General features: G+C 59.3%; 1 protein-coding gene across 7 annotated transcripts; it reads left to right on the plus strand.

Moving 5' to 3' along the window:
• The first annotated feature begins 879 nt into the window (after positions 1-879).
• On the plus strand, positions 880-26,652 carry PTDSS2 (phosphatidylserine synthase 2). Of its 7 annotated transcripts, none has more exons than XM_070359765.1 (13): positions 902-1,248; positions 7,070-7,171; positions 14,113-14,195; positions 17,666-17,733; positions 19,543-19,860; positions 23,447-23,581; positions 23,863-23,913; positions 24,320-24,433; positions 24,585-24,703; positions 25,035-25,149; positions 25,220-25,365; positions 25,758-25,816; positions 25,937-26,098. In XM_070359765.1, the coding sequence occupies exons 1-13, from the start codon at positions 1,067-1,069 to the stop codon at positions 25,948-25,950; spliced, it is 1,506 nt and encodes a 501-aa protein (XP_070215866.1). In that variant the 5' UTR covers positions 902-1,066; the 3' UTR covers positions 25,951-26,098. The 7 variants fall into 7 exon arrangements, with proteins under 7 accessions (XP_070215871.1, XP_070215866.1, XP_070215865.1 ...); XM_070359764.1 differs by having other exon boundaries at positions 908-1,248; positions 25,631-25,816; positions 25,937-26,652; XM_070359766.1 differs by lacking the exon at positions 19,543-19,860 and having other exon boundaries at positions 911-1,248; positions 25,631-25,816; positions 25,937-26,652.
• Positions 26,653-27,503: the final 851 nt, after the last annotated feature.

Raw genomic sequence — 27,503 nt, forward strand, 5'->3', positions numbered from 1 at the left:
TCATGTGAAGAGTTGACTCATTGGAAAAGACCCTGATGCTGGGAGGGATTGGGGGCAGGAGGAGAAGGGGACGACAGAGGATGAGATGGCTGGATGGCGTCACCAACTCGATGGACATGAGTTTGGGTGAACTCCGGGAGTTGCTGATGGACAGGGAGGCCTGGTGCCTCCCTGCAATTCATGGGGTCACAAAGAGTCGGACGCGACTGAGCGGCTGAACTGAACTGAACTGAACTGATTCCCAGCTCCGTCTTTTCCCTAGAGTAGCAAGTTCCCCACTTTGATCTCTGGATTTGCCTGTGCTCCACCACTGCTCACTGCTATTCCTAAATAAGTCTGCCTTTGCTGGTGAAATAACTGGCTAATTTATCATTAAAGGTGACAATATCCACGTACAGTTGTGCACGTTTTCATTTCTATTGAATATATACCTAGGAACGGAATTGCTGGGTCACATGGCAACTCTGTCTCACCCTTTCAGGAGCTGCCAGACTTTTTCAAATGGGGTTCACTTAATATTTTTGCAGAGTGCTCTGTCTATATTAATAATCTGAGTCAACCAAGATCACCATGTCTACTCCTCTCTTAAGAACTACTCTTTGGCCACCAAGAAGCTACAGTCTGGAGATCCCAGTGAAGACTGGGAGAACACGCCTGGGGATAGGCCGCCTGGGGAGGAGAGTCTGGGGCGTGGCTCGGGGCAGACAGTCTAGGAGGAGGATCTGGGGCAGCCTGGGCGCCCCGCCCCGATTAGAGAGACGTCGCTCCTCCCGCAACTCACGCAACGCTTGTTACCTAGCGACCAGGTGGCATCCCTCCCAGCAAGCACTGTTCCTAACGCATGACATCGGAGACTACGAGTCCCAGGATACCCCGCGCCCAGGCGCTCAGACTACAAGTCCCACAATACACCGCCCGCCCTTTCCTTGCCGCCCCCAGCCTCTGCTCTCCAGAGACCCTGCGGAGCGGGCGCCGCGACCCCTTCCCGGCGCTCTTCGCGCGGTCTCGCGCTGACTCGGGTGCGTGGGGTCAAGGCGCGGGGCGGAGCGGCTAGGGCCCGGGCGTCATGCGAAGGGGCGAGCGCCGGGGCGCCGAGGGGCCGCGGCCGGGGTCCCCGGTGCCGGGGGGCAAGGCCTCGCTGGAGGAGCCGCCGGACGGCGCGGCCGCGGGCCGAGCGAGCGGGCCGGCCGCGGGCCGCCGCAGCACCGAGTCCGAGGTCTACGACGACGGCACCAACACCTTCTTCTGGTGAGGGACGGCGGCTCGCCGGGTGCCGGCCGGGTCGCGAGGGGCGTGGCCACGCCGCGCGGGTGGAGTGTGCCCCGGGACCCCGGGGCCGGCTTCTCGCCGCCGCCCCCCGGACACGGCCTGCCCGGTGTCCAGCCCCCACCTCTGACCCCTGTCCCTTCTCCCGGGAGGGTTTGGCTCCGAAGTCTCCTCAGAGCGGCTTTTCCTGACCTCCCTGCCCGCAGTCCCCCGCTGCCCTGCGTCCGGCCCCTTTCTCTGACGGCGCGGATGCCCTGTGAAATGATACCCTGCTCCCCCGGCGAGTGGGGTAGTATCCGCGCCGCACTCCGCGCCAGGAGCCCAGCGGACGAGTGTGGAGGGAAGGCGCTCCCTCTCCTGAGTGGCCCCGCGCCAGGCGTACAGCTCTGACCTGGCCACGCCTCGGCTCAGGCTCAGGCCGTGCTCTGGTCTGCCTTCACGGGGGGTCGCGGAGGGAGGGGCAGCCAGGAACAGAGGTGGAAGAGCTCATGGGCCGAGTTGGGCGCTTCTGCGTTTGAGGATCCAGGAAACCAGCCTTGGGTCCACAGGTCCCAGACATGGCTCATGCACCTGATGACCCAGGGACCTTGGGCTACCCTTGGCTTGTCTGAGCTGCTTTTCCGCTCCTTGTTAGAGGCACAAACCCTGTACCCTGGAAAATGTGCTTGAGAGGAGGGCTGTGGCTGCCCTTTGCTGCTCAGTTCAGGTCCAGCTGGAGTGAGTCCCGCGATGGGCCCTGGGGACAGCGGTGGCTTTCGGCCGCAGTCCGCAGGGATGCTGCACGGAAGCAGCTTCTTCAGCAAGTCCGGGAAGCCTCAGAGGAGGTGCACGTGCGGCCACAAGTGTCATATCTGACCCAGGAGAGGCCGCAAGGAGAGGGTGTGGTGGGGGAAGCAGCCCTCTGATGAGGTCGGTGTTATCTCCTCTTGTGCAGGCAGCTGCTTCGGGCAGGGGTGGGAGAGGGGTGGGTGACGGGACGACCGGCCCTGCTTTGGGAAGCTGCTGTGTGCCAGCGGCCTGAAGCCAGAAGGAGGGGGAAAGGATGGGGTGCCCTCCTCAGTGAGGGTGCGGCCCCGGAGCTAGTGACTTGAGTACTGTGGGACCCTGCTGGACATTCTGTGCGTGGACCAGGCCGTTGGCTGTCCTGCAGGACAGAGGGCACAGTCCTCCCACACCCGAGCTGCTGGCCACTGAAGGGAGACTGCAGTCCTGGAGTGGTGGCCCGGCTTGCTTTGCTTCTTTCCTGTTCATTTAGTGCTTGTCTTGGGGGCTGCCACTTGCTGCTTTAGGGCATACAACGGAGAGCGAAACGAGAAGCTTAGGTTCTGGCACAAGCAGGCTTCCTGTGCTGGGGGTTGCTGAGCACTGCACTGATCTCAGAAGGCAGAGAGTGAGAAGAGTGAGTGCAGGTATCTTTAGAAGCACAGACTGCCAGGCCATGGGTCCCTGCCCGTGGGGATGCAGAAAGGCCTGCCGTAGTTGGCTGTCCTGTGGGGAGGTCTCATGGAGCCTGGAGGGCTCTGAGGAGGGCGTGCCCCAGGGCTGCCGGCTCCGGGGACCTGCCTCCAGGGCGGGGGCCCCAGCCTCTCCACCACAGGTGTTGGGGTGCCGGCGTATGTGGTTTTTGTTGCATCCCGGGCTTTGCCCTCACCTGTGTAGGGGAAGAAGCTTCATGTTTCCGTAAGGCAGGTAACCAGATGCTCACCTGGCGAGAATGACTCACTTGTATTTGTAGGGCCCAGCCACTTTCTGAGTCTCCCATCATTGCCTTGCTGTGCTGGGATTTTAAAAACTTTTCTTTTAATTTTTTGCTTTATGGAATTTTACTAATGAGTGTTACCAAAAAATTAAAGACTAAAAGGTATATATTTGTGGAAATGACTATATGTTCCACAGTTACTCAAAATAACTCTTCCGTGTTCAAAACTTTGTTCTAACAGTTTTCGTTTTCAAAAGGTTGGGCTTCTTGGGGTCAACTTATCATCAGCGACAGAGTTTGGAGTTCAGGTTGAGCCTTGGTGTCCTGGTCTGGGCTGCTTCCGGCCGGAAGGGGCAGAGGCCGGCAGGGTCTGCGCGGCGCCGACCCCTCTTGTGCCGTCGTGCTGCCTTTGGTGGGGAGCGCCTCGGAACGCCAGCACCACAGACTCTGGGAAAGTGTGCAAAGATCCAGCAGCTCAAAATGCCTAAGCGTTGTTCCAGTCCCTCTTGGAGACCCAGTGCTGACAGCTGCCTCTAAACGTTACCACCTGTAGGTGGAAGATAAGTGAATCGACACTGGGTCACCACGCTTCCAGTCAGGGAAGAGATGGGTGGTTGTGACGTTTGGGAAACGCTCGTTGTATGCTCACCTCTTACAACACTGAGCCTTGGGTGAGTGCCCTAAATTGATTCTCGGGGCTCCGCTGTTAGCAATATGCTTTATTTATTTATTTTTTTTAGCAATATGCTTTAAAAGTAGGTATGAGAATTTGCAGAGCAGATCTTAGATGCCCCAAGTTCCGGGAAACGCCTTCCTCAGTCCTTGTGGGTTGGGGTTTGCCAGCTTCGCCCACATCTGGGCAGCATGAGTTGCCAGCTGATGCCTTTTTGGTCACGCTGGTCAGTGGCCCTAGGTGCCTCTCGCAGGCCCGGGACTGGCCGTCTGGTCTTGGCCTTACGTGGCCAAGCCGTCGCTCTGCACTCACTCTCACAGCCACACCTTCGTATCTCCTCTAATTGGCTTGGCAGACTGCCTCCCTGCCCATGCGGCATAGTGGGTTGGTCCTCTCTAGAGAGGGGCTGACGGCTGGGCAATCTCCACTGGCCGTGGCCGGGAGCCCACTGTCCTCATGCCCTCACGCTGGCCCAGCGGCCAAGTCACAGGATTCACGGCCGAGCGATCCCTGTGCCCAGATCCCCGCGTCACCTCTCAGCCAGGCAGCCCGGCGATGTTCTGGGAGCTCTGGCGTCTGGAGGGCATGGAGTCTTCCTGTGTCCTGAGCCCCAGCGTGTCGTTGTCGCAGCGTCTCTGTTCACAGTGAGCGCCGGCATCTGCGCTTGGCCACATCGAGTCCGCTTTGATCCATCTGGCCTTCTGACTTGGGCCCTGGTGGCCCCGGTCAGCGTTCATGAGGACAGTGCCTGGAGTGTCTTCCTTCCTGGCCCCCGGGTTTCCCTCAAATGTCTCTTCCCTTCTGTCGAGAGAACATCCCTTGGTGGTTCTTGCGCGGCAGGCCTGCTGCTGGATTCCCGCCTTCTTCCTCCATCCACCTTCACTCCTCAGGGTTGGGGATGCTGCTTCAACATTTCTTTCACTGCTTTACGAATTTTGTCCCACTTCTGGGCTCTGTGGTTTTTGAGGAGAAATCTGAGCTTAGACTTGGTGTTTGAGCTGAAAAGGAGCCTGGCCAGGAGTCTGTAGTGCAGGGGCCTTTGGGGCTTGTTCTAACACCTTGATTTCTGACTTATTCCTGTTTTTTGCTTTTTTCCTTTGAAAATGCTCACTAGGGTAAGCATGGCCCCAGCCTCTCAGGGCAGGCAGCTGGGCGTTCTGGAGCACAGGGGTGTCTGCCTCCCTCGGAGTGCAGGCTACAGACGCCCCGGGCTTGAGCAGGCCTCCTGTGGCTCCACCCAAGCCCCCTCTGCTCTCTACCCCTGCCAGTCTGGTCCTCACAGGGCGGGACCCCTTCCTCCAGCCATGTGGGCCCCACTGCTGGCCTGCCCTGTGGTGGCCCTCAGCTCTTATATGCAGGCCTGGACCTGCATCTCCAGGCCTGCTGTGAGGCCTTCCCTGATTCTGCGCCCTGCCCCTGCCCACCTCATCTTTCCCCATATCCAGCCCTCTGTTTGTGTTGCTCCAAGAGCGAGAGCGCAGGAAGGCAGGATTGAGGTTTGTTGGCACATGGTATATTCTAGCCAACGTGTTGTCTGTGTCACTTGGGCGCACTCACACTGGGTCTCCTCACCTCACGACAAGGGTTTGGTGTTGGTGTGCTGGAGCCGTCCTGGGCAGGGCTCAGACCCCAGGCCCCTGTCACCGACCTGAGTGACCCTGGCAATGCGGCTCAGCTCTGAGCATCTTCAGGGCCGAGGTGAGGTAGAGTCCCACGCCTCGTCATTGTCAGCTCAGCCCTGGTGGGGTCTCAGTGACTCTGCTTCTCCTGTGCAAATCGGGTGGAAAGGGTGGGCTGCGTCCTCGACCCAGGAGAGGCAGCTGAGCTCGCCGTGTCCTTCTGTGTGTAGGCTGGTGTCCAGCAGAAGTTGAGTTTCTGGGTCACCACCTCCAGGGAGCCTCAGGAGTGGCGGCCTGCAGCAGCGCCTTGCGGTGTCGCCCGCGCCGGTCTCGGGCCTGAGACCTGCGTGGAGTTCAGCTGGCAGGCTGAGGTCCTGGAGCTCCCTCGCGGCCTCAAACTCACTCGTGAATATGTTACTATTGAATTTTATTAAAACAGTTAAAGTAGGAGTTTGTTCACTTTTGACAGTTTTAAATGCCAGTGTTGTGAAACGTGGTGAAAGAATGAATGCAGTGTCTGCCTTCTTCACTTGGAGCTGACTTACCGCACCCAGCTGTTTCTGTTTGCATGATAAAGAGCATAAAATACCAACTGAAGAGAGGGAGAGAGTCTGTCTTTGGGTGGGGGGACTCGCATGTAGCGTTCGTCACGTATCAGTTCTTCCTGTACTAACCAAAACTCTGCAGTTCCAGTTCGACTCCTCATGGCGTCTTTTGTGGCAGCTGCGGACTGCTGTTGAGTGAAGATGGGAGAAAAGCGAGCGAGCCGCCCGGGTCGGGGACGCGGGGGGCCGCCGGAGGCCGGGGTGGGGGCTCCCGCGGGTCCGCACGCAGCCTCGCCGGCGAAGCTGCGCCTCCCGCGTGCTGCCGGCCAGTTACGCGCCTTTTTCTGTGAGGTGTGTGTCGAGTCTTGTTTGCGTTTGCAGGAGACTGTTTGTCCTCACTGTTGAGTTGTAAGAGCTCTTCGTGTGTTCTGGGTACAGAGGCCTCTGTCAGGCGTGAGTGTTGTGAGTGTTTTCTCCAAGCTCGTGACCGACTCTGGTTTCTTCTGTTTCACGGAGTTCTGACGGCAGGCAGGGAACTGACGCTCGGGGGCCAGTCCTGGGCTCGGGGCTTCCCGCATGTTGTCTGCCTGGTCGTCAGGACGCTGCTCAACGCTGGAGGTGTCTCTCCAAGGACACACTGCTCTTTTCGGTCTAGGAGCTGGGTCCCTGCCTCCTTTGCAGACAGCTGTTAGCAGGCAGGGGCTCTGGCAGGCGTGTGGCGCTCGACACAGCACGGTGGCCCTGGCCGTGTTTCCCGTCAGGCAGGCCTGCTGGCTGCCGAGAGCCACCTCCTTCCTTCCGCGCGGGACGCTGCAGCCTCAGCCGGGTGGCCCGGTAGCGGGAGGGGCCACTTCCCAGCCCGTCCGGGCAGCCATCCCCGGCCCGGTCTCCGGGTGGGCGGCAGTGCTTGTGCCCCACGCCCTCAGTCTGGGTCCTGGGGCCTCTCTCTGCGTCACCCTCGCGGGGCTCTCACGTGTGGTCATGGCATAAACTGCGAGGTTGGTCTCTCAGCGTGATCTGTCCTGTGACTTGAGCTGTGTGACCTGTGGCCCAGTCCCTCTGAACAAGAGCTGCCCCCGCTCCCCGCCGCCCGCCCGCCCAGCCGACACGCAGGCAGAGGACCGCCCGAGCGTCACGAGACCAGCAGCCAGCGGTCAGTGGGTTTTGAGCTGCAGGTCAAAGACGGAGTGCGCTCCTTCGGGGCGTGCCACTCGCGTGGTCACCGCGTGCTGTCCGTGCGCTGACGCGGGCTGTATTTGTGTTGCAGGCGGGCCCACACCCTGACCGTGCTCTTCATCCTCACCTGCGTGCTGGGCTATGTGACTCTGCTGGAAGAGACGCCGAGGGACACGGCCTACAACACCAAGAGGTACCCGCCCAGCCTGGCAGCGGGCGAGGGTCTGCACTCCTGGGGCCCTGGGGCCTTGTGGCACTTTCAGCCCTTCTTCTGCCTGGCCCAGCCCTGGCACCATAGACCTGGCTCCAGGGAGGGCTCAGGGGTTCGGGTCAGCTTCAATGGGGCGACTTCCCCACCCATCCAACCCTTGGCAACCCAGGCCTCACCTGAGTGTCTGGCAGGTCAGCTCAGTCCCGATGCTGTCGCCCTGGGCAGCGCCAGGCCACGTGGCCCCAGGTTCAGCCCCTCCAGGCTGCACCCGCCCTCTTAGCCCCCAGTGGCAAATGCGGTTGTCACCTGATGCTCCCTCCATGGGTTCAATTAGTGTGCTAGAGTGACTCACGGAAATCAAGGAACATTTTGCTTATTTATTATAAAAAGTTCATCATAAGAAGACTAAGCGACAACCAGATGGGGAGACACGCGGGGCGGGTGGTGGGGCAGGGGTGCTGAGCGCCTGCGCGTCCCGGAGGCCCTCGGGGGGTCACTCACCCGGCCCCTGAGCTCCTCACACAGCGCGACCGATTGACTGAGGCAGGCCACTGGCAGTCAGCTCCCCCGCCCCCAGAGGGCTGGGGGACCTGTGGATGGTCCCATTTGGAGGTGGGATTCGAAACATAACCAGGGACAGCTTTGTGGCCCTCAGCAATTAGGGAACTCCGGGGGTTTTAGGAGTTCTGGCTAGACGCAGAGGAAGGCCAAATCCTCATTTCTCACTGTGAATCACGGTAACTTTGAGTTTGAGTGTCTGGGCTTTCTGGAAGGCCAGGAGTGGCTCCCTCAGTTGGCGCCGTGCTCTGCACTGGGCTGATAAGAGGCTGTTAGAAAGTTTTGGCCCCGTGTGAGGAGTGTGGCCCATCTTCTCTTATCTCCAGAAAGAAACTAGTTGGCAGGATTGTGTCCTTTGCCTGAATCCGATAGATTCTGGGGCCAGTCTCAGAAGTGCGTGGGGAAGATTAGCTGGTTTTAAAACTCGTTTCTGTGTATTTTCTACACTAGATGGACTCACCTCTCCCCTCTGGTCCCACGAAGCCCCCATTGCTGTCCAGTCCTGGGGCCCAGGCCCCACCTGCTCTGGTAGGGCAGCTGGAGGAGGCCAGGCAGGAGGAGAGGTGGAGGGCACCGCCCAGAGCCCACAGGTGCCAGGAGACTGTTGGTCATCATCGGCGGGTAGACTGGGCTTGTATTCCTTCACCCTTGGGGTCTTGCCCTCCGGCTGGACTGAGACGTGGACGCCAGGGTCCAGGACACGTGAGGCGCGTCTCGCCCTCCCCCATGAGGTGCAGGCCTCCTGCCCGGACTCCTGGGTCCACGCTCTGTGGGGTCCCCCCGCCTCCCTGCAGTCTCCCCATTGGCTTTGTTGGGTCTTCCTCTTCGTTCCAAGCTCTGCGTGTCAGCCCCCAAGTCTAGCCCCTCTGAGTGCCCAGTCCTCCCCGGCCCTCCGTGGTCACACCGCAGGCCGGCACACGGGGAGTGGGGCCCGGCGCCGAGGAGGCAGCTGCTCTGCTCTTGGACCCCGGGTGGGCCCCGGGGGGCTGTCCCCCCACCTCAGGGAGCCCTGAGGATCCGGAAGGCTTCGAGGCCGTTTGGCCAGGGCCCTGCTCTCGCCTCGAGGGGGCTTCTGACTGGAACTTGGCCTTTGCTGTGAATTTGTGTGCTGGCCCTGAGGGGAGGGTTTGCACCGTCTGCTGGGCGCAGCCATGCAGGGAGCCCGGAAGGCAGAACTTGGTCAGACTGAAGAGGTGTCCCGTGTGGCTGTGAGGTTGGGCCAGAGTCGAGCAGTCCTGATGTCACCGGGCCAGAGAGGTCCCAGGGGAGAGCCACTCTCCCCGCCCCCACCCATACAGAGTGTCTTGGAACACCATCCCAGGGGCAGGGCTGGGTCCCACCAGACGCTTGCTGGGTGAGTCACAAAGCCTTGCTGCCAGGGACCCCCACCCCAGCCCCCAGTGTCAAGGGGGCTTGTTGGCCACCCCGGGACCCCTGTGGGCACTTCCCCCGCTCTTCATCCTGTGCTGGCCTTTCTCCCGAGCTGTCCGTGTCCGAGCGAGGGCACAGATGCCGCCAACAGGGCCACCTGGGTATCTGCCGAGTCCCCCATGTGATCTCAGCAGAGGCGGGGCTGGGGAGGGCAGGTGGGTAGGAGTTTGGGGCCCTGGGCACTGCTGTGCCCTCTCAACCACTTCAGGGCAGGAGAGTTCCCTCCAGGCCCTTGGGGCTGCCATGGTGCCTGGAGCCCGTCCTGGAAGCCTGCAGGCCCCACGCCTGCACCTGATCGAGGTTCTGCAGCTTTTCCCAGGGACTGGTGAGTGTACAGGACCCCTCATACCCCCAGAGGGGGCTCACCTGCTCCCCGAGTCAGCACCTCACAGCCTGGGCTGTGACGCGGCCCTCTGTCTCTCCCCGAGTCAGCACCTCACAGCCTGGGCTGTGGCGCGGCCCTCTGTGTCTGGAGGCTGCTGGAGCCCACGTATTTTTATTTTTTATTATGTCGGAGCTTTTGATGTTTGCTTCCCAAAGGTTATGGTTATTTTTTATTAATATCTATGTTAAAAATTTAGGAAATTGGTTTGCTTTCCCTGAACTTTGAAGTTCACCTCTTTTTCTGGATCTAGCGTGTTCTGTTGCTTCAGGAGAGCAGACTCCCCTCCTCCAGCAGCTTTATGGGCGTGCCATCTAATATTTATGGGCGTGCCATCCGAGCCAGCCGGGTCAGCACACGCCACCACCAGGTGGGTGCACGCGGGCTCCCCGAGGCCGGGGGCCATCTGCACCGAAGCCCACAGGCCCTTCTGGCCTGTCGTACAGTCTCGGCCGGCACGTGCCCTCGTGTCTGGCCCCTCCTGCTCAGCATGATGGTTTCATGACGCCCGTGTTGCCGTGTCTGTCAGCGGTCATTCTGGTCCGTTTCCAAGGGATGGTCCACCGTGTGGACACGCCCCAGTCCCTTGGCTCATTATCTGTTGGTGACATTTGGGATGTTTACGTACACGTGCATCAGTTCAGCTCAGTCGCTCAGTCGTGTCTGACTCTTTGCGACCCCATGAACTGCAGCACGCCAGGCCTCCCTGTCCATCACCAACTCCCGGACTCCACTCAAACCCGTGTCCATTGAATCAGTGATGCCATCCAGCCATCTCATTCTCTGTCGTCCGCTTCTTCTCCTGCCTTCAGCCTTTCCCATCATCAGGGTCTTTTCAAATAAGTCAGCTCTTCACATCAGGTGGCCAAAGTATTGGAGCTTCAGTCTTTCCAAAGAACACCCAGGACTGATTTTCTTTAGGATGGATTTATGCACTTGTAAATGTGTAGACTCATCAATACATGTACAATATCAATGTATGTTGCCTATTTGTAACAGAAAGAAATACAATGTGCCCACAGCACTTAGGAGGAACGGAGCCAGAGGGGGAGGCTGCCCAGCTGCAGGGCTGGCTGCACACGGTGCAGTGGTCAGCACAGTGGTGCTGGAGGAAGCTAAAGCAGAACCCAGAGCCACACGACCCCCTCGTCCTTGACAGAGGAGAAAGGCAAGTCAGCAGAGCAAGGAGCGTGATGACAAGTGGCCCTGGAGTAACCAGATCCTATATACTTTGCACAATAATTAATTCAAAATGGATTATAGACGTAAATGTAAAATAGAAAACTAAAATTTATTGAAAAAAACACAGGAGAAAATCTGGTGATGGGTTTGATGGCTTTTTTGTCTGCGCCACACAGCACGTGGGATCATGGTTCCCAGGGGTCTATCTGGCGCCCCCTGCAGGGAAGCAGGTGTCTTAACCACTAGATCTCCAGGGGAGTCCTGATGGCTCTTTAAATAGAATGCCAAAAGTATGCTCTGTGGAAGAAAAAACTGGTAAGTTGGACTTGATTAAAATTAAAAACTTCTACTCTACAGAACACGCTGCTGAGACAGCAAGAAGACAAGCCTCAGGCTGGTGGGGGACATTCGCCAGACACGCGCCTGACGGCGTGTTTGTCTTCTCTGTGCAGAGAGCTCCAGAGCTCTGCATGGGGACTCCAGCAGCACAGACGAACCTGGCAGGAGATCTGGATGGACACCAGCAAGGACGCAAGCCCGGGAAAGAACACGCAGCCCCGTGTGTCCGCAGAGAGTGCCACCACACATGTGCCCCAGCAGGCAGGAGCGCGTCCGTCGCCAGTAGGAGCGGGAGCGTCCGTCACAGGACGAAGCAGAAAGCAGCAGGAGCTGCATCTTGGTGTTTCCAGAGGAGCTGAATATTCATGGCCACACACAACCTGCATGGGGACCGTCACAGCAGCTTTGTTCGGAAGCACCAAACTTGGAAGCCACCAAAATGTCCTTAGTGGCTGAATGGGTGAACAGTGGACTGCATTCGTTCATACAGTGGAATATTATTAAGCAGTAAAAAGAAATGAGCTGCCAAGCCATGGAGACAGAGGTGAAGCTTAAATGCCTGTTGTGGAGTGAAAGAAGCGCATCTGGGAAGGCTGTATGCCACGTGTGCCCAGTGCTGTGACATCTGGACGAGGCGGCGCTGTGAGGGCAGAGGGACGAGTGCTTTCCAGGGGCAGGGCAGTGTGAAGAGGTGGAGTGGGGGCATTTGGGGAGCCTTGAAGCTGTCTTGATGCTGTAATGGTAAATACAGGACTGAACAACACCAAGCTAAGTGTGCAACTTGTAAAGACTTTAGCAGGCGGAGGACCCCAGGCGGGGATGCCGCTGTGAAAGGAGGAGCCCCTGCCTCAGCGTGAGCGCAGCGCCTCAGGGAGGGGCCGGGGGCAGGCGCTGACCGCAGTCACCGGAGAAAATGAAACGCTCAGGTGTAAATGGAAAAAAAAGTGTACAGGATCCACGTAAGAAAAACTGCAAAATTTTGATGACTGAAATCAAAGATCTGAATCAGGGGACCGATAGTCCGTGTTTGCTGATAGGATCTCAGTATTGGTGAGGTGTCATTTCTTCTGGGCCTGTGGATTCAGCGAGGTCCCAACCAAAGCCCCGTAAGTTGCCTTGCAGCCGTGAGTGGGGTCTGTAGGCGTGAAGGCCCAGGCCGCGCACAGAGCACTGTGCCCTGGGGCGACGCTGGTTCCCACGGGCGCGGGTCAGCAGCAGGCTCCCTGCTGCCCCGAGCCCTGGACCACACAGGCGGCGGGTGGGGGCCGAGGGTCTCAGCGCTGGGAGCAGGTCACAGGCGACCGAGGGGAGAGCGACCCGTGGATAAGAGGTGCTGCTGGGCATCAGTGAGGACTCGGGCGCAGTGTAACGTGGAGCCGGGTTGCACACAGGCGAATCTGCAGTGTGCGTGTGTGCAGGGTTGGCACACACGTCTTGTTGTTCTGTTGGCCAAGAGGGTCCAGAGGGAAGGAGCACATGGGCACCCAGGTCTTGGTTCCCAAGACCATTCGTTCCCCAATAAAGGAGCCAGGCTCTCTGGAGAAATGGCTGATTCCAGGGCTGGGACAGGGAGCCCCCAAGAATGACCTGGGGTATCTTCCAGCACCAGAAAGAAGGGAATGCTAAAAAAAAAAAAAATACAAAACCCCACAAAGATAGGGTATGTCAAAGAGATACAGGAGCTGAATGAAAGCTCCCAGCAGCCGAAGCTGGAAGAGTGTGAGCAAAGAAAACAATCGAGTGCTGAATTATAACCCGAATACAATGTAGATACCCTCGAGTCCCTGCTGATGTCAGCAATGAGTCAGGAGAAGACAGATGTGTTCCTGTCAGGCTGTGGAGCTGCTCCCCACCCCCATGCAGGGGCCTCCCTCCCGAGGGCGAGGGGGACACTTGCCTGGCACCCTGCGGGGATCCAGGTTGGCACCGGTGGTCCGGCTTGTGTCCATGGCGTGTACCCTTGATACGATGGAAAGATGGTCTTCTTAACATCTGTAGTCTCAGTTCCAAAAATCCTGTAGCCCTGATCTAGTCGTGAGCAGCGACAGCCTTCATTCAGGGGCACCCACAAAGCACCTGCCCAGTCTTCCTCAACACTGTGCAGGCATCCAAACAGGGGCTGCCAGAGCCTGAGGAGACGGCTGTCGTGTGGGGCCTGGGGCCTGGAGCAGGAAAAGGACGCTAGCTTAAAAACTGAGGAGATCTGGAAGAAGGAGTGCTGTGGACTCTAGTTATTGTATCAGTGTCGGTTCACCGGTTGTGACAGGTCCCAAACTGATGGATGCGGGAGATTCTGTATTGTCTTTGTAAGTTTTCTGTTCTGAAGTTAAAAGATTATTTTAAAGCGTGATGTATTTGCTTTCCTCTAAAAGTGCTTCTGGTGGACAGGTTCTCCCAGGTAGTCTCGCCAGGTGGGAGGGCGTCTCAGTCCTTTCGCTGGGCCCGGAAGTGGGAAGTGTGCTTCCGCGCCCAGTCTGCACTGACCGCCAGGGCTGGGGCCCGGGCTCGGGGTCCTCAGGCCTGCTCCTGGGCCACGTGGGGTCACCACGGCCTGGAACGCGTGCCTTTCGCTGTCTCCTGGGGCTCCTGCTCGGACTGGACACACAGCCCTGGGGTGAGAGAGCCACCAAGGGGCCTGCCTGTTAGAGCGGGAAGCCCTGGGACCCTGACAGCCTCTTTCCTTCTAGGGCCTTATGAACCCTGGACCGTCACGTGTGGGCCTGGAGGGGTATTTGTTTGTTTGTGGTGTGTGTGTTTACCGCGCAGCCGCCTTAGCCCTTGATGGTGCACAGAAGCCAGCCCGGGGCCAGGGCCTTCTCCGGGGTGGTGGTGCCTCTGGGGGCCGTGCAGGCCAGGGCGGCAGTGCTCAGCCACCAGCTTCACCACGGCTGAGCCTCAGCTCTGCCCCACCGGGGGTCGGGGCGGTCCCCACCGTGGGTGCCCCAGGCTCCCTCCCACCTCCTGCCTAGGAGGAGCCGACCCACAGCTTCACGCTTCCGCACACTGAGGGCTGTTTGTTCTTTATTTGCAGAGGTATTGTGGCCAGTATTTTGGTTTTCTTATGTTTTGGAGTCACACAAGCTAAAGACGGGCCATTTTCCAGACCTCATCCAGGTAACTTGCCGTTCCTTTCTCCGTGTGTGCCAAGTGGCGGTGCTGTTCTGAGGGTCACGTGTGTCTGTGCTGCTGCGTGAGTGTCCTGCGCGCCTCCCCATCGCAGGCGCCGGGAAGCCCCTCTTCTCCCCCGACTCCCCTGCTCTGGGCCCTCCTGTCCCGCTCCTGCCCACACGGTGCTAGTCAGGGAAGTCTTCCTGGGGGCGGAGGGGCCCTGGGACCGTGCAGGGCACTTGGCGGCCTCTCGCAGGTGCTCTGCGTTCCGCTGCAGGGTCCCCTGCTCTTCACGGCAGGGGGTCACTGGACACCCTCCGCAGCCGGCGCTCCTGTCTCCACCATCCCGCCTCCATCCCAGGGTCATCCTTTTAAATGAAAATAGAAGCCGCTCGTGAATATAAGCACCGATACGTTGTAGTGTGTGTGTGTGTGTGTGTGTGTGTGTGTGTGTGTGTGTGTGCGCACACGCAGCTGCAAGCATGGCAGCAGCGGCTGCGCTCGCGCCTTGCGTCCTCAGTGCTCACGCAGGCCTCACGAGCGCGTCCTGGTGAGCGCTTGAGAACTGGGTGTTTGGTGGCTGCAGTCCTCATCTGAACGTGCCACGTGCACGGATCCCGTCCTGGAATAACAGTGTGCTTGGGGTTTCCAGTTCCACGGCGATAAGCTAGGCTGTGGTAAGTTTCCACGTGTGCGCATGGGTGTCCCCACCCGATTACCTGTGGAAGCGGCAGATTAAGGGTCTGTGTTGGCTGTTGCCCAGCTTCTCTCCGGAAGGGAGGGCTTGGGGTCTCACGTGCCCGGAGGCTCTGAGCTGGGGGCTCACCAGCCGCTCGGCCCCCTGAGACGTTGGTGTGGCTGAAGCCTGCGTGGTCCCTGCCCGGGGCGTGGCGCGGTGTGATGGTCCTGGCCTCCCCAGCTCGGGCCGCAGGACCTTCTCCACTGGTTTGGGCCTGTCCACTGCTGCCCAGGAAGGGTGTGGACTCCTAACCAGAGTCGTGGAGGAGTGAGCTCAAGTGTCAGAAACCAGAATCAGTGAGAAACCAGGTGTGTTCCGTGCTTGTCACACGGGCTTGGAAGGGAGAACGCAAGTGCTAGGGCAGCGAGGCCACGTGGGCGCGGGGGCTGGGTGAGTCACCGGCGGGACAGGCGGGGCCCGCCCGGGTCGCGCCCGGGTCGCCCAGCAGGACGTGTCGCGTGCTCTGAGCCCGGCTGCGGCTCCGGGCCAGAGGGGCCCCGGCCGGCCTCCTCTCTGTGGTGTCTGAGTCTGTGTTCCGACCGTGGCCTGGCCCTTCTTTAGTTTCTGCGTGTGAGCCTGTTTCTCTGCCAGCCTCGGTAGGTTCCCACGGGGGCACCTGCCAGACGTCTTGTTCACCTGGTACTCAAATCCTGAAATCAGGTTGCATCTACAGGCCGGGAGGACAGCATGAGGAGGTGTTTCGAGGTCTCCACTCCCCCGCCCTCCTGGGCCCGGCTCAAGTCGCTCCTGGGGGAGCAGACACGAGGCTCCAGGCCCACCGGACTGGGGAGCTGATTTATTTGGAAACTGGAATTGGGTCTGGCCCGTTACAAAGGCCCCCTTCCTTTCATGGTCTTTATTTTCACTCGTGTCTCTCTCTGAAAGCTGGAGTAGGTAGGCAGATTGCCAGTGCGGTTGAGGGGGCCAGTGTTGATGTTTAGGAAGAAAATACAAGTGCTCGTTTGGGGAGCAGGGCAGACGGACTCAGGGACCCAGCTTCAGGAGCCTCTGGGTGGTTCAGGGAGCGTGGGGCGGGGCTGGGGGGCATGTGGAGACCCTGGCCGGGGGATGGACAAGGGCCTCTGGGGACCGGGGGTGGGGGTGCGTAGGCCTGGACTCCTGGTGGGCTCCGCAGTCAATTGGCAGGGGGGTTGGGGGCCTTTCTGACCCATGTGGGTGTGGACGAGCAGGGACAGAGCCGCCTTCACAGGCAGCGGCTGGGCACCACGGCTGTGTCCCCCTGCATCTCCCACCACAGCCCTGGAGCTGCTGCTGCAGCCTTGAGCCAGGGAGACTTTTCCAGGCGTCCCCATCTTCACGGGCTTGAAGAACGTTTGTCACCTGAGCTGTTTCCTTCCCAGTACATAGCCGACTTTCCCAGGAATTCACTAGCTTGGGTTTTCTGCCTGTGCGAGCATGGGTTCTCACAGGTCTCCTGGCAAACAGATGCAGGACAGGCTCCAAGGGTGCCGGGCCACCCCAGGGCCCAGTGTGTGCACAGCTGTGCCCAGGCGACTGCCAAGGGACTCAAACCCAGGAGATGAGCACTGCACACCCCCGCCCGCTTCTGGAGAGCAGGCCCGCACATGCCCGGCTCGCCTGCCGCATGGCCTGGCCCGGGTCGCAGCGAAGCTCGGGGTGGGAGCGCATGTGCCATGGTCACGGATGACCTGGAATAGCTGTGGAATTACCGTGGACAAGTGTGTGTGCACAGCTTATTTTTTAATTAGCTTTTAAAAATAGCCTGGGGGTGGGCTTCTTCTCTCCATAGACATAAGCATGGGGAGAGCAGGTGCCTTAGGCCTCATTAAACAGGGTTAGGAAGATTCTTGGGGCAGCTCTAGACCTTCCCCTTCCCACTGTCTCATCTGCCAGGGAAGGTTGAGCTTGAGAGAGTGGAAGGCGGGTGGTGAGGGGGAGAACCAGCTAACACAAGGGCTGCTTCTCCCAGCTTTGTCGGGATATAATCGATACGTGACGCGAGTTTAAGGGTTCTGAGTGATGACTTCATGCACATATTGCAGAATGGTTACTGCAGTACGGTCAGCACCTCTGCCACCTCGTGTAACCTCAGCTGTTTTTACGGTGAGAACACTTGAGGTGGACTCTCAGCGACTTTAAAGTACACAGTGTGCATGCCAAGTGTCGCCACTGGACAAGCGTGCTGACGAACTCAGGACAGTTCCTAAAACAAGCTGTCATCCCAGGAATTCGGGACCAGTTAACGTTAGAAAATGTGTTAGCGTCACTCATCACACTAACACTGAAGGTGAAAAACGAATTCCCATGAAGGCAGAAGAGTAGGTTTTCATATTCGTTCATGATAGAACCAATTTGATAGCACACTGGGATTAAGAGATTTTCTTAAACTTGACAAAAAGTCTCTACCAAAACCCTGCAGACCTACTTAGTGATGAGGGTTAGGAGTGTCCCCAGTGGACACAGGACAAGGGCCTTGGCTGTCGCTGCTTGTGTCCCGTGGTTCGTGGGCCGTCTCTGCTGCGGCAGTGAGACAAAAAGACACGGACGATTAGGGACAGGAATGGAGGAAGAGGAAGGGAGAGCTCTGGAGAGAACCGCATGCTCACCCCAGGTTAGAGCTCACTTCCAGAGTCTCTGCTAGGACCCCGGGAGGGGCCTGGAGCAAGGCCCACGCGTGTCGGGCGTCAGGGAGCCGCGTGGGGTCTGTGGAGCCTCGGGGCGAGCGCCCCACCCTCTGTGTTCTCTGTCTCTGCAGCTTACTGGAGATTTTGGCTCTGCGTTAGTGTGGTCTACGAGCTGTTTCTCATCTTTATACTCTTCCAGGTAAGAGGTTTTTCTTGGTTGCGTGAATGTGGGGTTCAGGTGGGTGTGAGGTGGCAGAGGAGGCGCTGACTTGTCACCGGTGGCCGGGCCAGTCGCCGTGGCCTCGCTTCCGGTCTGTGGACAACCGTGGCTGTGCGTGCATTTGTCCCTTCTGGCACGTGTTCGGCAAGGTGGTCAGTGGGAGGAGGTTGGAAACTCATCTCCTTAGGAAATCTCGGATCAGGATTTGTTGCCGCCGACATCTGTCTGATGTCTGAAGTGTGACTTCAATATTTGGTCTCAGAACCGTCAGCGAGGGCTGTGTGAGTTACCATCACGGGGGAAAGTTTGCCTTGAGGGAAGGTGTGCAGGGCGGGAGTCGTGATGCTGCGTGTATCTGTGTCTGTGTGTGTGTACACGCCAGAGTCAGCGGGGAGCCCGGCCCCCGCAGCCCCCCTGCAGCCACGGTCTGTCCCCTCCTCCCCTGCCGTTTGTCTCAGACACCTTGGGAGTGGAGCTGTGTGGCCCTTGCGGCCCTGAAGCTCACCTGGGTGCTCCCCTGCTGTGGAAGGTGTTTCTGGTGGAGGCACCGCCGTCTGTCTGTCCCTCCAGCAGTGTGGGCTGGCGTGGGACGGGTGTGAGAGGAGCAGCTCAGAGCCTCGGCACAGGCTCTGTCGTGACCTGACCCCGGGAGGGCTCCTGTGTCGTGGCGGGTCGGCCTGATAGCCGGGGCCCTCACAGCTTTGGCCGTCCTCAGAATCTTTTATTTTAGCCAGTGTCTTTTCATGGGTTTCACTGCATTTCTAGAATGGCTCGTGATGTTTACCAACTTCTCCTGCATTTATGACCCAGGAAGCAAACATCCTCTTTGGTGAAGTTTTATTTTTGCCATTTTGAGAACCCGGGTGGTTGGTTACTGTAGTGTTGGGACTTTGACGCTGTCCCTGCGCAGGGCCCTCTGCCAGCCGCCTGCAGTTCCTCCCCCGAGGCTGCAGCTGGGCCTTGTTCTTTTGACAGTGGTGGGCCTGGCGCCTTCTCTTTTTGTGCTTTTGATGTCACGTGAAAGACTTCTTTGTCCAAGACCAGTTGATTAAGATTTTCTCCTGTGTTTCCTGTTAAGACCTCCACAGTTTTATATTTTACACCAAGATTGTTCATTCATGTTGAGTTTCTTTTTACATTTTGTTTTGGAATAATTAGATTCACAGGAAGTTGTGAAAAAATTACACAGGTAGGTTCTCTGTTCTTTACCCAGGTCCTCGATATTTTGCCTAAATAAAGATGGCGTGTGTGCCTGAGGTTAACACAGTACTGTGAGTCAGCCACTGTTCAGGCAGTGTGCTGTGTCTGACTCTCTGTGACCTCACGGGCTGCAGAAGACAGGCTCCTCTGTCCTTCACTGTCTTCCAGAGTGAATTTGTGTCCCCTGAGTCGGTGATGCTATCTACCCTTCTCATTCTCTGCCACTCCCTTCTCCTGCCTTCAGTCTTTCCCAGCATCAGGGTCTCTTCCAGTGAGTCAGCTCTTCACATCAGGTGGCCAAAGTATTGGCACTTCAGCTTCAGCCTCAGTCCTTTCACTGAATATTCAGGGTTGATTTCCTTTAGGATTGACTGGTTTGATCTCCTTGCAGTCCAAGGGACTCTCAGGAGTCTCCTCCAGCACCAAGTTCGAAGGCATCAGTTCTTCGACTTGCTGTCTCTTTTATTGTCCAGCTCTCACATCCGTACGTGACCGCTAGAAGAACCACAGCTTTGACTGGACTGACCTTTGTCGGCAAAGTGAAGCTTTTCAACGCGCTGTCTAGGTCTGTCATCACTTTGCTTCCAGGGAGCAAGCGTCTTAATTTCACGGCCGCAGTCACCACCTGCGGCGGCTTTGGAGCCCAGGAAGCAGTCTGTCAGCTCTCCCACTTTATCCCCTTCTGTCTGCCATGAAGCGGCGGGACCAGAGGGGCTCCTCCGGTGGCTCAGCAGTGAAGAGTACCCCTGGGATGTAGAGGGCGTAGGAGGCCTTGGGCTTGGGCCCTGGGTCGGGAAGATCCCCTGGAGGAGGGCATGGCAATCTACCCCAGTATTCTTGCCTGGAGAATCCCGTGGACAGAGGAGCGTGCAGGGCTGCAGTCTACAGGGTTGGAAAGAGTCGGACGTAAGTGACTGAGCACGCGTGCGCAATGGGACTGGATGCCTGGTCCTAGTTTTCTGAGTGTTGTGTTCTAAGCCAGTGTTCTCACTCTCCTCTCACTGGCACCAAGGGGCTCTTTAGTTTCTCTTCACTTTTGGCCATTAGAGTCAACTATGCTTCAATTTAAAATAAATACATGTAAGACAGTATCAAACCAAGAAATTGATATTGATGCAGTCCATAGAGCAGTTTTACTCACTTGTGCGTGCACAGACACACACGTGTATGTAGAATTCGGTACAGTTTTGGGGAGGTTTATTGCAATGCATTTAATTAAAAATTTTTTTAATTATAGTAAAAAAAAAAATTCTGTAACATAAAATTTGCCATCTCAACCATTTCCAGCTCGGGACACTAGAGCATTCACCAGGCTGTGTTACCTTCCCCACCATCATCCCCAGAACCTGTTCATCTTCCCAAATGGACACTCACTGCCCTTCCGCCACGGCCCCAGCCCCTGGCCCCCCATCCACCCTTGTGTCTCCGGATGTGACCCCTCCAGGGACGTCCTCTGGGGGGAGTCAGACAGCACCCGTCCTTCTGTGACTGGACCGCTTCTCTGAGCCTCGCGTCCTCTGGGGGGAGTCAGACAGCGTCCGTCCTTCTGTGACTGGATCGCTTCTCTGAGCCTCGCGTCCTCTGGGGGGAGTCAGACAGCGTCCGTCCTTCTGTGACTGGACCGCTTCTCTGAGCCTCGCGTCCTCGAGGTTCATCCGTGCTGCAGCCTGTGTCAGGCTCTCCTTCCTTCTCAAGGCTGAGCAGCGTCCCGTGGTGTTGATGCCGCGCCTGTGTGTTCACTCATGCTGAGCGGGCACTTGGGTTGCCTACACTTCTGGTGACTGTGTAACGCCGCTGTGGATGCGGGTGTGTGAGTGTCTGTTCAGCCCTGCTTTCCCTTCCTCTGAGGACCCGCCTGGAAGTGGTTAATCTCTAGAGGAGCTGCAGGACTGCGCTCCACTGCGGCCGGGCCCGCATTGCAGCCCCGCAGCCACGCACAGCTCCCCGTTTCTCCGCGTCCCCCCGGCTCTTGGTGTGAAGGGTGGCATCTCCTGTGGTTTGCTTGCATGTCCCTGATGACTCGTGACACTGAGCATCTCTGCACGTGTTTGTGGACGTCGGTATGTCTTGGGGAGACCAGTTTTTGTTCTGGTTGATTTTTATTAATGGTCCATACTTTGTTTTATTTATTTAAAAGAAACTTTATTTTAATGCAGATTTACAGGATTGTGAGGTTGGTGCGGAGAGGTTCCATTAGTCCTTCACCAAGTTTCTCCTGTTACGAACGTCTTACACTAATGTGAACCGTCTGTTACAGTTAGTCATTGTTAGGTAAAACCCACACCTTCTCTCAGTTTATCCTTCTCTGCAGCACAGGACTCTTGCCGTACGCGGGTCTTTGACTTCTCCCAGCAGTGCTTTGTGGGTTTCAGAGTGCAGCCCTAAGTATCTCTCTTCCTGATGCTGTCCTCAGTGGGCTTATCTTGGCTTCACACTGCTCTGCTGGTCCTGGCATCTGGAAACACGGCCTGTTTGCTATGTGCCGTCAGCTGCACCTGACTCATTCGTTCTCACAGCTCTGCTGCTGTTCAGGGGGCTTCTGAGGGGGTCTCTGCAGGAACACGGGGGTTCACGTCTTCCTCACCAAGCTGAGTGTCTGTCCATCTCTGGCCTCACTGCCCAGCGCCAGCCTTCCCACCCCAACTTCTCAGTGGGAGCCTTCATCAGATGCTCTTTATCAGTGGGGACTTCCATTCTTTCTAATTTGTTGAGTGTTTTTATCATGAGAGGCTGTTGAATTTTGTTGGTTTGATGCTTTTCTTTTGCATCAGATGACATGATCATGTGGGTTTTCCCCTTTATTAACAGGATGTGTTAACTCGTTTATTTTGAACCAGCTCAGCACTGGGATGAACCGCTGGGTCGTGGGGCATGGCCCTCTGTATTTGCTGCTGGACTTGTTTGCCCAGGACTCTGCAGAGGATTTCTGCGACTGTCTTCATGAGAGACACTGTCTGTAGTTGGCCTGGCGTGTGTTTTCCTGGCTTTGCTCCCAGGGTTGCAGGGGGCGTGACCGGTGTTCCTTTTAGGATTTGACACACATCCTGACCGCTGGTGATGGTCCAGATCCCTGGCAGGCGTGTCTGCCAGGTTCCCTGCCCCGGCCCTCAGGAGGGAGGCCCCTCTCCGGAGCAGGAGCAGCTCCACAGCCCAGCGGGAAGCCTGCGGGGGTCGTGTCTTCTCCCCAACTCGGTTCTGACATCAGCGCCCCCTCGCGGTCATCTGCGTTATCCTCGGGGTTATAAGTCGGTATTTGTTCTGTTGCTCAAATTGTTCCGGTTTTGGCTGCAGGGCGCGCTCACAAGCCCGATCTTTGTGGGATCTCGGTGTTTTGTTTCATGTTTCTGAGCACCTCCCTCCTTTTGGTGCTAGAAGATACCCGCACCCAGGCCCATCTTGGGGCCCCTTGCCCCAGCCCTGGAGTCAACCATTTCTCCAGGGAGCCTGGTTTCTTTGGAATGGTCTTAGGAACCTAGATCTGGGCCCTGTCAGTCAGCAGCATGGAGCCATGTGGGTCCTGGCCTTTGTGTGCAGATTTCTGCCCGGCTGCTGCCCTGTCCCAGAGGGTCCAGGAGTCAGTCGGCCTCCTCGGCCTTCCCTTGAGTGGAGGCTCCTGGTCTGGCCTCTGGGTTTGGTTGATGAGCCCGAGGCTGGGACGGCAGCTGACTTCCTCAGATGCCCTGAGACAGACTGGTTACACTTGCACTGCTCACATCTGAGGCGTGAGTGTCCAGGGCCCTGAGTCCCGCTGACCTGGCACCAGGGTCTGGGGCCATCCTGACTTGGGACGCAGTGCTGACAGGTGCTGCCCTGCTTCCTGGGCCTCAGATCCCACGTTCCCAGAGCACATGTGGGGACGTTTCAGTTCGTGGCATCACCTCGGTCATGTGACAAGATGCAGGTCTGGGTGCCGTCTGTCCGCACACCACAGACCACATCTCGTTACCCCACCTGGAACCTCCTCCCTGTGTGTCCCTTGGCCGGTACTCGGGGTCCTGATGACAAGTGTCTGGGGCCCCAGCTGGTGGCCAGAGGGGGTAGAGGGACGAACAGGGCTCTCTTGCTGGGGGTCCTCCCCTCCTGGGGGTGACACCCAAAGTCTCTGTGCTGGGTCTAGAGGCATGTTTGGCTGATGCTGGCGCCTTCGTGTCAGGAGAGGCTGCCTAGGCGCTGTGTGAAGAAGCACACCCCGCGATGCCGTCCCTCTGTGTGCGGCCCGGCCCGAGCAGACGGGCAGGAGGGGAGCAGCGATCCGGCCTGAGCAGCCTGGGGCAGGGGAGGGAGCGGCGATCCGGGCCTCTCCAGGGTAGGAGAGGGGGATTGGCCATCTGGGCCTCTCCATGGGGGCATGGGGACACCCTCGGACCTGAGACGCCCCCGTTCTGCCCGCCCCACGTGGGGCCACACTGAGACAGGTGCTTCCCCTCCTGGTTGGTGGGCGCTGTCTGGACACTGCAGACCCGCCCTGCTGACGCGGGCACTGGCCTTGCAGACCGTCCAGGACGGCCGCCAGTTTCTGAAGTACGTGGACCCCAGGTTGGGGGTCCCACTTCCAGAGAGGGACTACGGGGGAAACTGCCTCATCTACGATGCAGACAACAAGACCGATCCCTTCCACAACGTCTGGGTGAGTGCCCGGGAGCGGTCACCTGACGGGCCTCACGCTATGGGGGCTCCTCCGGCAAGCCAGTACCACGTCCTGGGCGTGAAGCTGGCGGATTATTGGACAGGCTCTTGGGCGCTGCCCCAGTCGTGGGTGTTTCTGGAACCTGAGTCATTCTGCAGACTGGACGGGGTGGGGGCCCCGGGGCTGAGCGGCTCACGTGTGAGGGTGCCCTCTGGTGGTGGCAGGGTCCCCTCCCAGCGCGCACTGGGGGACCGAGCACGAGGCCTGCATCTGCCCCACAGGACAAGCTGGACGGCTTTGTGCCTGCACACTTCATCGGCTGGTACTTGAAGGTGGGTACCTCCTTGTTGGACAGGTCTCCTGGTTTCAGGCCCACCCTGAGCTCTGGGCTGTTTTCCAGCCATGAGGTGAGCAGGACCCACAGTGCTGGACGGGCAGGCTGCTGGGCTTGGGGCCCCAACCTGACCTCATGTGTCCTGGGCATTGCAGTGGCCAGCAGAGAACAAAGGAGACCAACCCACGGAGGCCTCCGGTCCCTGGGTGGGATAAGCCCGTAGCTAACTGCTCACACCCCTAGGTTGGGGCACACCTGAGAGTTGCCTCAGTGTCTCGAATCGGGGCAGCTGGAGTGGAAGCTGCCCCCCTACCTGTGTGTCCCTGAGGACTGTGGGGCGGGGAGGGGCGGGCTGTCCCTGAGGGTCCCACCGCGGAGAGCTGACGCCCTGGCCTCGGCCACAGACCCTGATGATCCGCGACTGGTGGATGTGCACGATCGTGAGTGTGATGTTCGAGTTCCTGGAGTACAGCCTGGAGCACCAGCTACCCAACTTCAGCGAGTGCTGGTGGGACCATGTAGGTGCCCCCGCCCCCACCACAAGCCCGTGCCTCCATCCCCACCGGCCACACCATGGGGGGAGGAGGGCAGCTCCCGGTCCCCTCCGACAGGGCCTTCGGTGCTGGGGGCCCATGGCGCCGCCACCTCCCACCTGGCTCCCACCCCCAGTGGATCATGGACGTGCTTGTCTGCAATGGGCTGGGCATCTACTGTGGCATGAAGACCCTCGAGTGGTTGTCCCTGAAGACATACAAGTGGCAGGGCCTCTGGAACATTCCAACCTACAAGTACGTCTCTAGAGCTGCTGATATGGCGGGCCTGGGCCCTGGTGCGGGGCCTGGGGGGCTGGAGGCCCTGTGGGGAGGGGCCGTGGGCGAGGGTGCTGCCTCCTGTGAACACCTGGGATGTGACCCTGGGCATCGCTCTTACGGCGACCAGGACATCAGCCCATCCTGGCCACCAAGCTCCCTGTCTTCCCTGCCAGCCCTTCTGGGGTCATCCTCCCCGGCTGCCTCCCTCTTCGAAGAAGTAAAGAAACTGTCCAGGAAAAGGCCTGGGGGGCTGGGGAGGTGGGCATGTCCCGAGCGCGCTGCCCTAGCTGATGGGCGCTGGTTCCAGGGGCAAGATGAAGAGGATCGTGTTCCAGTTCACGCCCTACAGCTGGGTCCGCTTCGAGTGGAAGCCGGCCTCCAGCCTGCGCCGCTGGCTGGCTGTGTGCGGCATCATCCTGGTGGTAAGGCCGGCGAGGCTGGGCTTCCCGCGCACCCCAGCCCGGGCTCCCAGCCACCCTCCTCTGCCCCCAGTTTCTGTTGGCAGAGCTGAACACCTTCTACTTGAAGTTCGTGCTGTGGCTGCCTCCCGAGCACTACCTGGTCCTCCTGCGGCTCGTCTTCTTCGTCAACGTGGGCGGCGTGGCCATGCGGGAGATCTATGACTTCATGGACGACCCGTAAGGGCCGCGGGGCGGCGGGGGCGGGGCCTGGGGGTGGGGAGGGGCGGGGTGGTGGGTGGGGCGGGGCCTGGGTGGGGTGGGGCGGGGCAGGGGCGGCGGCCTGGGTGGTGGGTGGGTGAGGGCGGGGCTGGGGCGGCAGGGGCGGGGCCTGGGTGGTGGGTGAGGGCGGGGCTGGGGCGGCAGGGGCGGGGCCTGGGTGGTGGGTGGGGGCGGCGGGGCGGGGCCTTCCTCGGCCTCCGCGCAGCCCCACCTCCTTCCGCAGGAAGCTGCACAAGAAGCTGGGCCAGCAGGCCTGGCTGGTGGCGGCCATCACGGTCACGGAGCTGCTGATCGTGGTGAAGTACGACCCGCACACACTAACGCTGTCCCTGCCCTTCTACATCGCCCAGTGCTGGACTCTCGGCTCCGTGCTCGCCCTCACCTGGACTGTCTGGCGCTTCTTCCTGCGGTGAGCGCCGCGGCCCCGGGTGTCCTGCCTGCCGCCCCAGGCCCTGAGCTCCTCTGCGAGGCGGGATCCAGGGACCCCACAGCGGGCCGGCCTGTGGTGACGCACCCCCGCTACCCGCAGGGACATCACCCTGAGGTACAAGGAGACACGGCGGCAGAAGCAGCAGAGCAGGGACCACCAGGGCAGGGCCGACGGCAGCGCGGATGGGCGCACGCCCGGGCCTGATGATGCCTCGGGGTCCGAGGAGGCCGACAGAGAAGGGGTGCCGGCCCCACACTGACGCCTGGGCCCTCGGTCCTTGGTGATTCTCGCCATGAACCTTCCAGCAGCCTCAGCCCTCAAGGTCCCATTTCCCTTTCCTCCTGTGTGCACGGTGGCACTGGGCTCGTCGTGTGTGCTTGAGTGCGTGCTCCTGGCTCCAGGGCTCCCCCTGGGCCTGCCAGTCCCTGTGAAGCCAGAGCCCCTGCCCCTCTGTGCAGTCAGCCTGGGGTCTCCGCGGCCCCGCACTTCGGCACCCAGATGGCCTGGCCAGAGCAGTGGCATCATGGTGCCCGCCTGCTCCCTGGGCCCCGCCAGTCCCCCACGACCCCCTGGCGGCCTGTGTGAAGGATAGTTGTCCAGGGACACCCTGAAGAGGCTGAGGAAGGGCACATCCCCTTCCTCGGGATCTTCCATCTGACCCTCTAACCCGGAGGGCGCGTGGATGGTGCTGGAGGCAGAGACTCTGAGGCCTGGTCCCCACCGTCACGAGAGTAGGTCATGAGGGTCTCTGTGGCCCAGAGTTGAGGTCATCTCCATGAGCAAACAGCAAATAAAAGCCATGGTGGAGGCCTGCAGTTCCATGTCTCCTCGCTGCCCCTCAGCCGTCCTTCCCTGTGCTGCCCCGCCCCGCCCTTCACCCCTGGACACAAGTCCTGGCAGACTCCGGTGGGATGTGTGTGGTGCTGGCCCCCCCGCTGCCCTCCAGCGGTGGGTGCACTGCCTCAAGCTTCATACACACAGATGAAGAGAAGCAAGGACACCCCCGACATTCCCAGGGGCGGGGCAGGCCCGGCTCTTGGAGCACCAGCGCTTCAAAGCTCTCATTTCCTTGGGTTTTTTTTTGGGGGGGGGCTGTAACTACTTTTGGGAGAATTTCACACCTAGAGTGAAGGATCGACCTCAGCTAACTGCGCTGTTTCTCAGCCTCTGGCTTCGGTGGGCTTCCTCACTTTGGGAGGAGACGCAGGGCCTTGGTGTCAGCTTTCATCTGGGCTCAGGGCTGATGCCTTCCCACCGTTAGGAGCACAAAGCATCCTGTCCGCCTGGCGCCCCCAGGTTCATGGTCGCTCTGGTCCCAGTCTGCCTCCCTACCTCTGCCATCTCCAGGAGCCCCCCCCTGAGCATCTCCCACCTAGCCTGGGACCACCCGTCTCTCTGTGGAGCCTGTTCCTTCTGGGGGAGGGCACCTTGAAGGGCTTTGTAGCGAAGGCAGGAACCCACTGCACAGGCTTCAGAGCCTCCGGAAGCTGCCGTGTCTGCACCTTGTTTGTGCTGCTCAGGGCAGGTCCCCCCGTGGGCCCACCCACAGCACAACTGAGGCCCGCTCGAGGGCGTGGCCCTGTGCTTCTGTCCACAGGGCTCCAGCCTCTACCGGAGAGCACTCAGGAGCTGGCCACCAGCGGGAGCCGGGCCCCGGGAGCAGCTC

This window comes from Bos mutus, chromosome 22 (assembly GCF_027580195.1).
Source record: "Bos mutus isolate GX-2022 chromosome 22, NWIPB_WYAK_1.1, whole genome shotgun sequence".
In the NCBI taxonomy this organism is placed as follows: domain Eukaryota; kingdom Metazoa; phylum Chordata; class Mammalia; order Artiodactyla; family Bovidae; genus Bos; species Bos mutus.

Bases quoted from the DNA above. Each gene is read 5' to 3' on its own strand.
- PTDSS2 (XM_070359764.1), top strand. From the start codon at position 1,067: ATGCGAAGGGGCGAGCGCCGGGGCGCCGAGGGGCCGCGGCCGGGGTCC. The intron at 24,434-24,584 runs GTAGGTGCCCCC...TCCCACCCCCAG, and splicing joins GCGAGTGCTGGTGGGACCAT to TGGATCATGGACGTGCTTGT. The intron at 25,150-25,219 runs GTAAGGCCGGCG...CTCTGCCCCCAG, and splicing joins TGTGCGGCATCATCCTGGTG to TTTCTGTTGGCAGAGCTGAA.